This window comes from Thalassophryne amazonica, chromosome 21, assembly GCF_902500255.1.
Source record: "Thalassophryne amazonica chromosome 21, fThaAma1.1, whole genome shotgun sequence".
NCBI lineage: Eukaryota > Metazoa > Chordata > Actinopteri > Batrachoidiformes > Batrachoididae > Thalassophryne > Thalassophryne amazonica.
This window is the reverse complement of record NC_047123.1, coordinates 28,601,522-28,615,756: the sequence shown is the minus strand read 5'-3', so window position 1 is coordinate 28,615,756 and position 14,235 is coordinate 28,601,522. Positions and strand designations below refer to the sequence as shown.

The 14,235-nt window shown below is 41.5% G+C and overlaps 1 protein-coding gene across 4 annotated transcripts in view; it reads right to left on the bottom strand.

Annotated features, from left to right (window-relative positions):
* Positions 1-57: 57 nt before the first annotated feature.
* Positions 58-14,235, bottom strand: part of ino80 (INO80 complex ATPase subunit) — a 53,222-nt gene continuing 39,044 nt past the window's right edge. For 2 of the 4 annotated variants that reach the window (XM_034162210.1, XM_034162209.1), the window contains 10 exons: positions 12,400-12,527; positions 6,845-6,939; positions 5,340-5,412; positions 4,848-5,006; positions 4,272-4,374; positions 4,096-4,184; positions 3,756-3,911; positions 2,516-2,660; positions 2,203-2,418; positions 1,012-1,211 (listed from right to left, as the gene is read on the bottom strand). In XM_034162210.1, coding sequence (XP_034018101.1) covers positions 1,012-1,211; positions 2,203-2,418; positions 2,516-2,660; positions 3,756-3,911; positions 4,096-4,184; positions 4,272-4,374; positions 4,848-5,006; positions 5,340-5,412; positions 6,845-6,939; positions 12,400-12,527 — 1,364 coding nt within the window. Of the gene's footprint in view, positions 1,212-2,202; positions 2,419-2,515; positions 2,661-3,755; positions 3,912-4,095; positions 4,185-4,271; positions 4,375-4,847; positions 5,007-5,339; positions 5,413-6,844; positions 6,940-12,399; positions 12,528-14,235 lie in introns of all 4 variants that reach the window. The other 2 variants (XM_034162211.1, XM_034162212.1) reach the window with 2 other exon arrangements.

Below are 14,235 nucleotides of genomic sequence, written 5' to 3'. Positions count from 1 at the left end.
GTTTTTTGTGCTCCACTCAATGTCCTCAATAAATGAGATGTGACAGAATGAGTCTGAGTTATATAAAATATAGAACATTTTAATGACAAACACGTTAGTGCTCACTGATGCAGGCTTTTTTCCAAAAACAGAACCAGACATCTAATCACAGAAACTGACTCTTTAAAAAATAAAAATGATCATTTACAGTGATTTACACATGAACATTTCATGCACGACTTCCACAATTCACTTATGTTCAACTTAACTGGTATAACTTAAGCATTAGACACCCAAGTAAGTCAAAATTAACTTAAAAAGTTACATTAGCAGCATCATATCAGCCAGGACCCTTCATTTTGGAATATATAGATACATTTTTTTATATATATATATATATATTTTACAGTGTTCATTGATTCATCTTCTCTGGCCAGAAAAATAACTTTTCATTTCCAACTGTGCTGTTATACAATTTAAGGAGCTTGTTTTTTTTTTAAGACCTGCCATGTTGCCATGTTGGAGTGAGCACTCATCTTTCACTACAAAAATAAAAGCTTTAGTAGAAAAGCTGGTAATGAATGAGTTTTAGTAGGTTAGTGAAACGCATTATCAAGCCGCACTGAGCGTTACTATGGTAACATTAAATAACCTATTGTACATAGAAGAATTTCTTTCTTTTTTTTTACGGCGAATGGAAGACGTGGCTCAATGCACGCAATGCGAAGATGGTTTGCGGTGCAGTTCTGGCAACGTGGAAATTTCAAAGCCCTTTCAGCCTTTCGCGCGTTCCTTTGCGTTTTCGTTGTGACATCGAGGCTCTGCAGCAAATCAAAGGGCTTACTGTGGTGAAGGTCGGCACACTGTGTTCTTAGAATGGCGGGTTTCTGTTCGCTGACCAGCCAATCACGACTAATGCAAGACATGCTTAGGTGGGCCGGGAGTGTGGTGGTCTGTATGTTGAAGAGTGTGTGTGTTTTTTTTTTGGGGAGGGGTCACAGTTGGACCAGGTCTCATTTGTGTGTATGAATGTTATCGTGCTCCTGGTCCGCCGGGACCTTTGCCCTTCCTGATCGCACCGTGGCTACCGTGGTGGTGGCCCAGCTGTTTGTGGGGACTTGGTGTGGAGGTGCCTTTCGATTGTGGGGAGGAGCTTGTGTTTGGGTTGAAGGCGGGGCTTGAAGCAGACCGGCCCAGAGTAGGCTGCAGGGGGCTGGCTGCAGAGAGGCCTGCTGGGAGGAGAGACAGACACATTTACTCCAGAATAAATACAGCAAAAAGGTCAAGCGATATTTAAAAAAGAAAAAAAAAAAAAAACCAGATATTTCTTTACTTTGTCAGTCAAAAACAAGGCTGTAACAGTTATAATAAAATCTGCATGTTAGCAAGTCAACATAACAGTATTAAAGAGGTCATGTGAAAAATTTGACTTTGAATTATCCACACTCAATTGTTACGACAAAAAAAAATGACTTTATTCTATGTCTTATTTTAAAATTTGCTAACCTACCCGCCTCCCCAAAAAATATGATGCCTCTATATGTAGCCACTTGCCCTGCATTGTTTTTTTGTTTGTTTGTTTTTTTAACTCCTCTGATTCACTCCCCTCGGGAAGCGAACTCACAATCTCCAACATGGGAGGCGGCGGCTCTGTCCAGTCGGCTAAAACCCGCGCTCTGGCCTGAGTGGCCAGAGTATCCGTTGGCTGTCGGGTGAGTGAGGCCTGCTGACCAGTGACTCCTGCTGGTCTCCGTCACATACAGGTGTCATCTTTTTTGTTTTACATTTTTGATGTAAACGTGTTTGTTTATTTAACCAGGTTAATCCCATAATGCACAAAATACATTTTTGAATTCCTTCTACTTCTAGTCATGACTGTGCCTTTGTCAGAGGTGCAGGACTTGCAGGCGCAGTGAAAAGTTTTCCCACAGTGACTAAAAATGTGACAGATGCAAAAAAAAAAAATGCTTAGAAGCAGATCAAAAGGTGAAACAATAAAATAAACATTTTATTTTCTTATTCATTTTTTTAATGGATTCATGACCTCAGTGTCTATGAAGTATTTTTGTCTCTAAACTTTAATATCTGTTTTAAAAACCACCACGTGACCTATGCTAACTTGCTAACAACGTGTGAAATATTTAATAACAGATGCCACACAACAGGAACCAGCAGTAAGTTAACGTTCAGCCTGCAGGGCGGCACCAGCGAGCCGTCACTCACCTTTAGTAACGCTGTAGCCGTAAGCAGCGTAAGCTGCTGCTGATGCAGCTGCTGCCCCCGCCTTCGCTCCTGCCATAGCTGCCGCACTGCCCGCCGCTGACTTACGCCCGCGTCCTTTCCCGCCTGATTTAGGCCCGCCTCCTGATCCTTTAGGCCGCCCCCGACTCCGCCCAGATCTGCCGCTGCCAGAACCGATTGTGTCCGATGCTGAAACACCTAAAGAAGGAAACCACGAGGCAAAAGTAGGACAAATTATTTGCTGCTTTGCACTGACTGTGAGGTCAAAGGTCAGCTCGACAGTTCAATGTCTCACAGTTCATGTTGTCAGAAACCGATCCGGACACGGAGGCCGGGGAGTTGGTGGCGCGAGATTGAGGAGCGGAGTCATCCACGATGACCAGCATATCGCTGCTGCTCTCGTCGGCATCTGGCGGCTGGAGCTCGCTGCTCAGTGAGATCTGTGCACGGGCGGGAGCACACACAGACACACACACGTGCTGGGAGTCAGGTAACCGGGTCGGTACGTTAAAGGATCATCATAGGAGGTCACGGTGGGGGATGAAGAGGCAAATGAAGGAAGGAAGGAGGTAAAAGTGAGAAATGAATAAAGGAAAGAAGGGAGCAAAGAAGCGAAAATGGAAATGACAAGCGACGGTGCCCAAACAACCAGTGGTGGCCGTCGGAGCGAGGATTCCGAAACAAAGACACTGACAAACAAGCTCATTCAAGCCTTCAGAGAGAGAAGGAAGCAGTGTCTGTTTCAGCTACATTTGCACAAAATCCTTTCTGTGGAGAAATGTCTGTAGTATTTCAGTTTTAAAATATTAACTGCTGTTTACAATCAGAAAATAGTTTACTTCTCTGATTAAGCACAATCAAACGGTCTCACTGACAACCTGGGCTGAACTCGAATTGTGAAATAAAAAAATGAATAAAAAAATTACCTCCATCTCACAATATGGATCAGAGCCACCTTTAATAACACACACTGCTCTCTGAACAACTCATTCAGGAAGTTTTATAAAAATGTGGAATCTTTTTCTTCATATCACAGAATCATCTTTCCTGTTATTCCAGAAATAACTGTTATACATAACCACATTTGTGAGGTTGCACAGTATTGGTTCCTTTTTTCCATAAAACTGACACTTTCTACTTTTTTATTGTTGGTTTCTTGTTTTTTTATTATTATTGTTCCTGTTTTAGGACATTTTCAATGTTAGTTTTATTTGATTATTCCCATTTAAATAAAAAATAGAAAAAAAAACCCCAACATAAAATAATGTATTTAATTTATGTTATGTATTCATTTTAATTGATGTTCAATATTTATTTATTAATTTAAAATAATATATGCATTAATTAACTTTGGTTTACATTTTGTTATCATTACATAAAATATTAGATAGCTAGATAGATAGATTGATTGATTTTAAAAAGAACAATATGCTGAGGATGGTTAAAAAAATAATAATAATGCCAAGATGACAGACAGAGTTTTTGGATGTCAACCGCGAGCCGTTGTGTTCCGTAAAGACTATTTTGCGCCTCACCTCGCTGAAGGGACTGGGCATGGCTGAGTCCATCTCCACGCTGATGAAGGAGTCGTCGCCATCAGCAGACAGGTTGGAGTTGTCAGCTGAGGGGGCGTGAGAGATGACCAGGTTCACCTCCTTTCTCCTCTTGTTCTCAGACTCCTCATTTTTCTTCTGCAGGGTACAAATTAAGGGGGAACAATCTGTGATTCCACATCACTTAAGATGCGAGGTTTAAATAGTTTTCCTCCCCACTCATCGTTTTTCCTAATCCCCTCGCTCTTTAACATCACAGTGTGTGTTCCTTTCTATTGCTGAGAGCACTGTTGAGGTTTCTCCTGGTGGTGTTGGGCTTTACCTTCTCGGCGTACTTCTCCCTCTTCCTCTTGCGCTCTTTCACCTTGCTGCTCTCCTCCTGCTGCCTCTTCTCCTCTTGTCGCTGCCGCACTGCAGGTGAAGACATGACACGCTTTTCTGTTAAGGAGCAAAGAATGCAGCATGTACACGCACCCGTGTGCACGCCAGAGCACTTACGCTTCTTCTCCAGCTCGTCGTCGTCCAGCAGCAGGCTGACCACCTCTTTGGGTTTTAGCGTGTCTGGTTTGAAGTTGCCCCCAGAGATCACCACTCTTTGAATCTGATCACACAGAAATAATCAAACTTTAACCAACCTGCAAGGTCTTGTCAAGGTAAAATTTATAGTTGCAAGATCCATAACAATCCATGAAGTACTTGCGGTGTTATTGCATACACTACGTTTAGGAGACTTGGCCCCCTGGTGGCCACAATTAGAACTGAAACATGCCCCATGTCGAACTCATCCAAGGTTGTAGTGAGGTGACCATGTGTGACAAGTTTCACTTTGAAACACCAATTGTTTTTCAAGATATCGCCTACATCATGTTTTACAGTCTTCAACGCCTGGTGGCCACAATTAGAATCGAAAAGCAACCCAAGCATATCCATAGTGTTAGTCAGGTGACCATGTGTTCCAAGTTATGTGTTTTCACACAAAGTCTGTGTCAAGATATAGAAATGCATCGTCCAGACAGAAATATGCACATCAGGAATCCAGCAATTCCAACAACTGCTCTGCTTTGTGTTTCAGACCTCGCTCTTTTCTTTGGCCCGCTGCAGGATCCGCTCCTCGATGGTGCCCTGGCAGATGAGGCGGTAGACTGTGACCTGCTTGGTCTGACCGAGCCTGTGAGCCCGGTCCATGGCCTGCTGGTCCACCGTGGGGTTCCAGTCGCTGTCATAGAAGACAACCTGCAGAAGAAGATAAATTGGCCACATGTGCAAAGCAAAAAGTTCAACTTAGACGTCATACGGAAACCGTCCTGAACGGAGGGGTTAGCTGACTGTCCAACTCACATTTGATTGGATTAAAGATGGCGCTCAGAAGGAGCCGGCAAAAATATTTAACAGACCGGGTGCAGATCTGTGATGCTGCACAAACAAAAAATTTCTGTTTTGTCGTCTGCCTGTCGAGTGCATATCTGAAGCGCAACGATTTTTTGACAATTTTTTCACCACTGCAATAAGTGTACCTCCAGAATGAATACCTGCTTCTTATGAATGTGACGTGTATCGGTGACTCACAGTGTCGGCAGCAGTCAGGTTGATGCCGAGTCCACCAGCCCTGGTGCTGAGCAGAAAGACAAAGATATCCGTCCTAGAGGGAAACACGTGCATGCTTACCTCACTAAATAAAAATAATTTAATTAGCTTATAATGCGCCAAATCACAGCAAAAGCCGTCTCAAGGCGCCTTACATAAAACTCAACATAAAATTTAATAAATAATTAAAAGTGAATTTAAAAAAAAATTCAAATACATAAATAAAAACAGAAGTAAAAGAATAAAACAAATAAAAATAAAAACTATTCACAAGAAAGAGAACAAAAATAGGTTTTCAGGCTTAACTTAAAATGCAGTTTTTAAAATGGCAAATTAGTTGGAGGCTTACCTTAGCCTCCTAGCCTAATGAACAGGACACAGCAGGGATCCTCTCTGTGCTACCAAACACTTCAAATTACATTTTCACCTGTTCAAGAAGTGGTTTACAGAGTCTGTCTGATTGCCCCGTGCTATTAGACTAATTAGCCTGTTAGCCCATATTGCCATTTGCGTTCTAAGTCAATAATGCGCCGATTAGTTTTATTGTAGTTTTAAGTGAAAAGATGACCTCCCCCTCTCCAAATGTCTAAAAATAGTGTGTAGGTTATGAAATCCTGGAGTCCCATTCTTAAAAACTAGAAGCACTCAGAGAGCGCAAACCTCCGCCAAGGCCATAGAGTCACTGGCGTCACATGGAATATCCTTTGGCAAAGAGACTTATTCCATGCCGTTTCACGCATCTACCGTCATGTTTCAGATTCAGTGGTTAAACCCTTAGATCTTCAGCAAATGTATTTACAAAGAGAAACTACATGAACTACACAAGTTTTTTTTATTTTCTAATAAGTTTATTCAATGAGGAGAAACAAATGCTAAATTATTGTTGTGTAATAACTTAATTTTTGTTCAGGCTTTGTGACGTTAGATGCAAAAATGTTGAAATTGGCCCTATCCTGCAATGATAAAGAATCCTTAAAAAATTAGTGGATCCGGATCGTCTTCCAGATGATTACCAAAATTTAATGACTTCTATGTTAGGCCAAGATACACCCCTGGTAAAAACTTAATTGAAATCTGTTGAGGATTTTTTTTGAGTAATCCTGATAACCAACCAGCCAACAAACAAACAGACGCGACCGAAAACATTACCTCCTTGGCGGAGGTAATAACAACACAAATTGAAACACTTATAGCAGTCACTACAGCTAAACCGAAAATCAGTTACACACTTTGTTTCAGGTTTTGAAAATGAACCATAATACTCCAGAATTTGGCACAATAAAATACTAGCTAACAAGAAGCAGAGCTACACGCTAATGCAAAACAGAGTGCGTTGACTTGAAAAGAAATGTCTGCGTGCAATCGTTCATATTTGCACGTGCATGTGTAAGATTAAACCATTCACTGGTGGCTGCAAGACATGAAAAGGATTTACAGTCAGTTACGGGGAAAAGCAAAGCCGCACGCTGTAGATCATCTTTACCCACCGGCTCTGGAAGTCAGCCACCATGTCTCTGCGTTCTGAAATCTTAGAGGATCCATCCAGCCTCATGTAGGTGTGCTTTCGATAAACCATGTACTCCTAGAAAGATGTGACAGGAGGAACAAAAAAAAAAAAAAAAAAAGAGGGGAAGGGGGGGTAATAAAGAGTAATGAGTAAAGTTGGGAAAAGCGCAGTGCAGGAATTTCGCTGTGAAGGAGCCCCTCATTTATTATGGTATTTGCCAGAATGAGGCTTACAGTACTGCAACACAACCCAGAGTCTGCGGGTTTTCTACAAAAACTCACAGTGAAAACATTTGCATGACAAAGTCGTCACATTTAATCTACGAACATTCGGTGATAGTTGAAAGCTTTGTTTTCACAGACGTGGGCGCTATCTTGCAACGCACAGCGAGTGGCATTCACATCTTACACCCAACAAAGTTGTCATTTTCACACCAAATATCCTTGCACTTATCTGTGCGCCCATGGGCATGTTCTTAAAGTGAGATGTGTTCAGGTGTAGCGGCAGTGCGTTGTTGTCATAAGGTGGCAGAAAGCGATTGCGCCGTAAAGCACAAAAACCTGGTCTGAAGTAAAGCGCAGTTTTTCTGCGATTTATAATGACGTGACATAAAGTTTGCCTTCCGCGGGCGAGTTCATGACACGTGCACACTCTGCTTATACGCACATTTAGCGCTCATCATTTTTGCTTATAGCAGGACAGTTTGTCCGCGCACAGACAGAATTATGGGACTTTGGGGATGTTGAACGTCACGCCCCTCCCGCATTTTACTGCAAAACATAGATTACTGCACAATACGACCCCTTTAATGAGTACTACATAACCTCTGCGGGAATACAGAAATTCTAAACTTTGATATGAATCTGCAATGTTTCATCCAAAATGTCCAAATCTCACTTCGTATGCACTTTTTTCCTCAAGCTGAAATCTCACAGCCAGCAGAACGACATTGAGTAATGCCAAAATTGACATTTAATACCCCCTAAAGTCTGCTAAGAGGTTCCGTGTGTGTGTGTGTGTGTGAGAGAGTGAGAGAGACATGTCGATCTCTCTCTTTAAGGGCTGCCGTGAACCTGTGACCTCCTCCATAAAACATGTCAGTGACCCTTAGCCAGAGAACTAGGAATGACTTCTGCACATCACAACTCACTTTGCACAATCATTACATCTGATATCACTGATTTGACAGTGTGTTTGTAGTGACACCCCCCCCCCCCCCCCCCCCCCCGCACACACACACACACACACACACACACACACACACACACACACACAACACACGTCATGATACTGCATCCCAGCAGGGCCGGCCCTTCTCTCTCCGTTTCTGGCTCTGATCCCAACGGCTCCATCTGCTCCCAGTCAACACTACATTAGAGACCATTAAGCTGCTCCTCGGCGCGTCTGTGAACACTGTTTGTTCAATTCGGATCAGACGTCTTCCCCAGTAAGATGTTGCAGACACGAACGCTGAAAAGAAAGCCTGACTCAGCCTCATCTAATCTTGAAAACAAATCCTTGGTACGATCACGAGAAGAAAACTGAAATTTCTCACAGAATTCTGTCACAATGCAGAAAAACTGAAGATCTGCTTTGATACTTTAGGGTTGTGTTCGTAAGTAAGTCGTATGTAAGTTGCACTTTCCTGCCGTGTTCTCTTATTTTTTTTCCTTCTGGAAACGTCAAACTATTAATCAAAAAATATGAAACTGGCCATGTCAAGGTTTAAACTGGTTTAGATGTCAAGATTATTGTGGATCGCAGTTATCACGGACATAAAAACAATCAGCGAGCTATCTGCCCAGCAAAACCGCCAAGTGGTGTGTGGAAGCAAAACGTTGTGGAAGAAATGTAAGTGCAACATTTTTCTTTTAATATAGTGAAACCACATGAACTTGCGTTACTATAAATTATTTCCATTGTTGCTTTTGTCACTGAACAAGAAAGAGTTGCTGCATTATAACCAAAAGTCTGTCTTCACTTGTCATTTCAGTATTTTAATATACTATTGACAAACCTGTAAGATACGAACCCAAAAGTCTGCATTTTATACGGAAAGGTCCATAAGTATTTGGACTGACTTTTTTTCTTTTATTTTTATAATTTCACCTCCAAAACAATCTACACTGCATTTTAATTTCATCCTTTAGTTGAAGCCTGAGATCAAAATAACAGCAGTCAAATCCACATTTATGTCAAAATGCACTAAATGAAAAAAAAAAGAAACCCAAACCATCTGTAAATTTCAACGACGCATATTATCTGCACAAATTACATCCAATTATTCACACTGGTCAATTTTTTTTTTTTTAAACATGTTCAAAACCTTCCCAGTTGGTCACAACATTCTACAACACAACTACTACCACTTCTGTATCTGATGTCAGTATGCAACCTCAAAAATTGAGAACAGAAGACCGGCTTAAGGCTAGGACTCATTCACAGCCATCATAGGTGTCTTGGTGGCTTCCCTCACAAAACTGCCTACTCCAGACAGATTTACCATAGAGTGCCAAACAGTTTGTATTTATTAATGAACGATGTAAATGAAATCCAAGACATTCTGTGACTTGTAAATATTCATGCATTCATCCTCTGACTTGTGTAAACAAAAGTGGCTGTAAAAACGATGATTTCATCCTCATAGTTAGAATTTTTTCATGTTGTCCAATTAAGAATAGCTTCTGTAAATACATAGACGGTGTATAAAAATGATCAAAAATTGTATCACTGTCAAAATACTTATAGACCCCATTGCAAAACTTGTGTTGATACTTTGAACAGGATCCATCATGAGTATTGCATGTCAGATTGTTTTGGTTTATCTGACCGATAAGTGTAGTCAGAGCTTGTGTACTCCTTGACAGATTTTCTTGCAGGAGCTCCAAAGACCATGACTAACAGCGCTGTGATTTAAACCGCAGACATACAGCGCAGCAAAGGTCTCTCGAAGCAGTTACAGACATACAATTTAAGTACTGTTCCATCAGAGAAAAACACCACAATATTATTCTGCGTCGGGCCACCCGGATCTCAGCAATCCATCACCCAACAACATGATGTCATGGCGGGAACCGGCAGCCAAGTGGTGACCAAAACAGCAAAGCTCATGACAGATTAGATAACACTCTCCTGCACATACTTTCTTCACTTATACGTCTCATGTTCAAGAAATTAATTCCATCTGTAGTCCTCAACCAAAGGGAAAAAAAAAATTACAGGATAATTTGGGCTAGATCGGTCAACAGTATGATTCCATTCATGGGACGCATCGGCTCATTAGTTGTGAAAATGCTGTCACATTCACGCTATTGCTGTGTGAAGTCGCTGAACAGAAAACACTGCAAAGTCAAACATCAGACCTGCAAATTATAACTTGGAGGGGAAAAGTGGGTCACCCTGTCTCTGCATAAAAACAGTTAACCCCTCACTGTCCATCTGTCACCACTGCTAAAGGAGAAAATTTGAGCTTTCAAAAGGATGCACTGTCACGGTGTGCAGCTGCTGCTCCCACACAGCCAGCATGTGACTGCCCCCGAACTCCAAATGTGCCAGAGTTTATAAACTTTTTAACATATAAGAGAAATTAAAATTTTCATTTTTTTTTCCAAATAACAATGCAGGAAAACACTTTGGCTGTTGGAAACGGTGTCATTACATAGTTTGTCCAGCAGAAGTCGCTCCAACATTAATGCTTTAATGCTGTCAAGCATGGCTGGGATCCCATCACCCCTTGGTCACCAGTGATGCTGGTAACGCGTTACTCTAATCTGACCACTTTTTTTAGTAACAAGTAATCTAACGCGTTAATCATTCCAAATCAGTAATCAGATTAAAGTTACTTCTCCATGTCACTGTGCGTTACTATTATTTTTCATTGTGGGTCGATAGCAGCATTAAACTTGGTCTGTGGGCAGGAGGTCGGGGTTTGACTGAACTGCCCGCTTTCAGCGAGTTGTGAGCTTTTCATCCACGGTTTTTTGCAGCTGCTCGACTCGTCCTCACCTCTTAAAGCGCGGTGATCAGCACACCTGTACTGAGCTTTACAAAGACATTTTTATACCTTTTTCCCTCCTTTATTTAGAGCTGAGCTGAGCCGCTTCGTATCGTCTCGTTAAAAACAGCTGATTCTCCGCGACGCGTCAACAACTAACACTATTTTCCACTCAAATGCACCTAAACTCTCTTTCTGAGGACCACATGATGTGAAAATGCAATAAAACTTTCTTACCTGTAAATCTGGTCCTGTTTTCTGCATAAATAAATGTTATCCATTCTTTGTGTTCAAACGCCAAAGCAGGGGTGAATCCAGATGGAATGGGGGCGTGGGGCAAGGATGTGCCCCCCTCCCCCACAACACCCCTAGATTAAAGGTCCAGTTTTGAAGCCGTTTTTTACTACAACTACTAATATTGCTTAAAATAATAATAATTTCGACAAGTAAAATGTTTAGAGAGAATTTAAATGTTAGAAAAATGTTAGAATTTAATAGTTATATTTATAAACAATGTAGGTTTGAAATTGCAAGTTTTACTGTTACAGTGCTGTCAACAGTTAAATATGAGGTCAAGAGAGAGGTTTTTATTTTACTTTTTATAAAACAAGTATTTATTTTCATTGAAGTCAAGAAAGGGTGACTATAAAGTGAGTTTTGGCAAAACAGGTATCATTGTCATGTTGACGTGGGTTGTTGTCGGCAGCTGGGGAAAGTAACTAAAAAAGTAACTAGTAATCTAACTTAGTTACTTTTACAACTGAGTAATCAGTAAAGTAACTAAGTTACTTTTTCATGGAGTAATCAGTAATTGGATTACTTTTTCAAAGTAACTGTGGCAACACTGTTGGTCACATTAGCCACAAGCAACAGAGCAAAAGCAACCAGCTGCCATTCCTTTTCAATCAGAATGGGCATTTTACAGCAACAAGAGACAAGTGGTTGCTATGTTGCCAAAACAAATGAGAAATCTATTTTATGCAAATGCTGAGCTATGCCAATCTGTGTGAAGGCAGCGGCGTGATGTACGTTGCTTGGTTGTTACTTATATTTATAATAAAATTCAAGTTTAAAGTGTAAAACATCAAGCCTCAATTGTCATAAGGGTTTGATAACATAATGTTAGGAATCACTGCCATTTTTTTAATGTATATATCGGCAGATATATATCAGTATCGTAATTTTTTTTCTCTACTATCAGTATAGGCTACCAAAAAAATCCATATCGTTGGGGCTCTAGTTTTTACCCTTTTCATTTACTTTTCCCTTTAATTTTCCTTCAGGGCTCAATTTTCCCCTCCTATAACCTGCAGGCTCTTGTCTCTCCCACCTCTCCTCTTTCCTTCACTCATTCTACTCATGCTTCCCATCTGGCTGCGTCCTCTGCAGATGAGACCCCGATAATTAGCCATGACCTGTTAATTAGCTGCGTAATGAGTGCACTAACGAGGGGGAAGCAAGGCGATTAGAGGGACTGCAGCTTGGTAGCTGCTGGATCGACAGGCCTTCGTCTCATAGGGTCTCCGAGCGTGTGTTTGTACCTCCAGCAGGTCTATCATGCGTGTCATCTGGGAGTAGATGAGAACTCTGTGTCCCTGGGCCTTTAAACGACTCAACAGGATGTCCAAGGTGTGCAGCTTGCCACTTTCTGTAATCAGGCTCTCCTTATCTAAGAGAGGAGAAAACAAGCAATAAAAGAGTGAAGTGATTTTTAACGACCATGTTAGAGCAACTAGCACTGTCCATTTGTCCACACTGTAACTGTTGAACTAAATGACCTATGACTTAGATTTTTGGCATGCTCGGGGGGGTATTTAGATAAAGTTGAGGCAAACATGAGTTACTGAGGTCAAGGTCACTCTCAGCAATCAACCTGAAAGATCAAGTAACAAGGACAATGTAAAGAAGGACAAGGTATTTTGTACTACAAACAGGCTAAACATGTTGGTGCCATTGGTCGTCTCCAAATTCCACGGTATGAACCGAATGACAGTCTAAGACTCCTCCTGGACAGGACGCCAGTCCAATGCAGTTTATTTCTCCAGCCAAGGTCAGAGTATCCATTTACAGAAGGTTGGACTGAGACCATGCAGATGAGGTATCATGTGCAAGAACACAGGCAGGTAGCAATCAAACCTACATCTATATATTGACAGCCTAGTTCCTTTTTCAACTGAACTACCTGCTCTTCACCAGAAGGTATAGGTCCTTGTTTTCCTAATCCTTGGCTTAGGTGGTCAGGTTGGTTTACAGTTTGACAGCAACAGTTAATGTAGCCAGAAAGAAACAAATTTTATAAAGAACGATGAGGTAAGACAAAGTACTACAACGAATTTCAGAGTGAACACAAAACAAATAAAGCTGGAAGTTGTTCTTTGTAGGATTACAGCCAACACCACATCAGGGGTTCTGAAACCCTCAAATGATTGACCGCAGGCAACAAATGGGCAGCGGGGTTGCTCCGAGGCTCCTTCATGACTACCTGATGAGGAATTAATGTCATCTAGTACAAAGGCAGAGTAAGAAGATGGCCAGGGCGGCCAGTGACCCAGTGGCAGTCACATTGTGGTGTTTGACCAAGAGGTCGTGACCCTGAGTGGGGGGAAACTAAGTCCAGGTCAAGGGTTGGGTGTCACGGTTACATCCAAGTCCCTCTGGGATAATCTGTCTTAACTGGCTTGTATGGGACACTTCTTCCTGAACCTTTTTGTACGGTGAAGAGACCATTTCTGACAAATTTCCATATGTTATTTCCTTGTTTTGTCAATGAAGTGTAACCGATTTAAAATAGTTAACCGTTAATCCACAGTGAAAAGTGAGGCGAATCCAACTCTGATCTACACATGTGACAATGTCCTAAAATTGTAATACCTGTGAAATTAAAATCTGAAACAGCTTCTTTAAAACGACCACAAGTAGCAAGAGTTTGAGAACCACAACTGGAACCTTCACGATTTATAACTGGTAGCACTCTATGCTAATATGCACTCAGACTGAACTCTGACCTGTAACCTTTTAGCATAATCCTCGAAAACAGCCTGTCGAGGTGTTAAAGAGGAATTAATAGAACTGATGTACAAAGCAAACCCTGGGAATGGATCGGGGACCTCACCTACAGGTCAATGTGGTGTGGTGCAAGTCTGTCAAACGTACTGTGTCTTAGGTGCATAAGGCGCGAAAGCTCATTGACAAGCGTAAACCGATTGATATAGCGTCGATATTTTGATCTCAGGACAACAACGGTAGGAAAGATGAATGTAAAGTGGTAGATGGGAGTGTAGCACAAACCCCAAGAAGACGACCACTGTGTCTCTCCATGAAAGGAAAATAATTGGTCTTGGCATCTGCGGTGCGACGCGAACAGAAAAGTGCAGAAA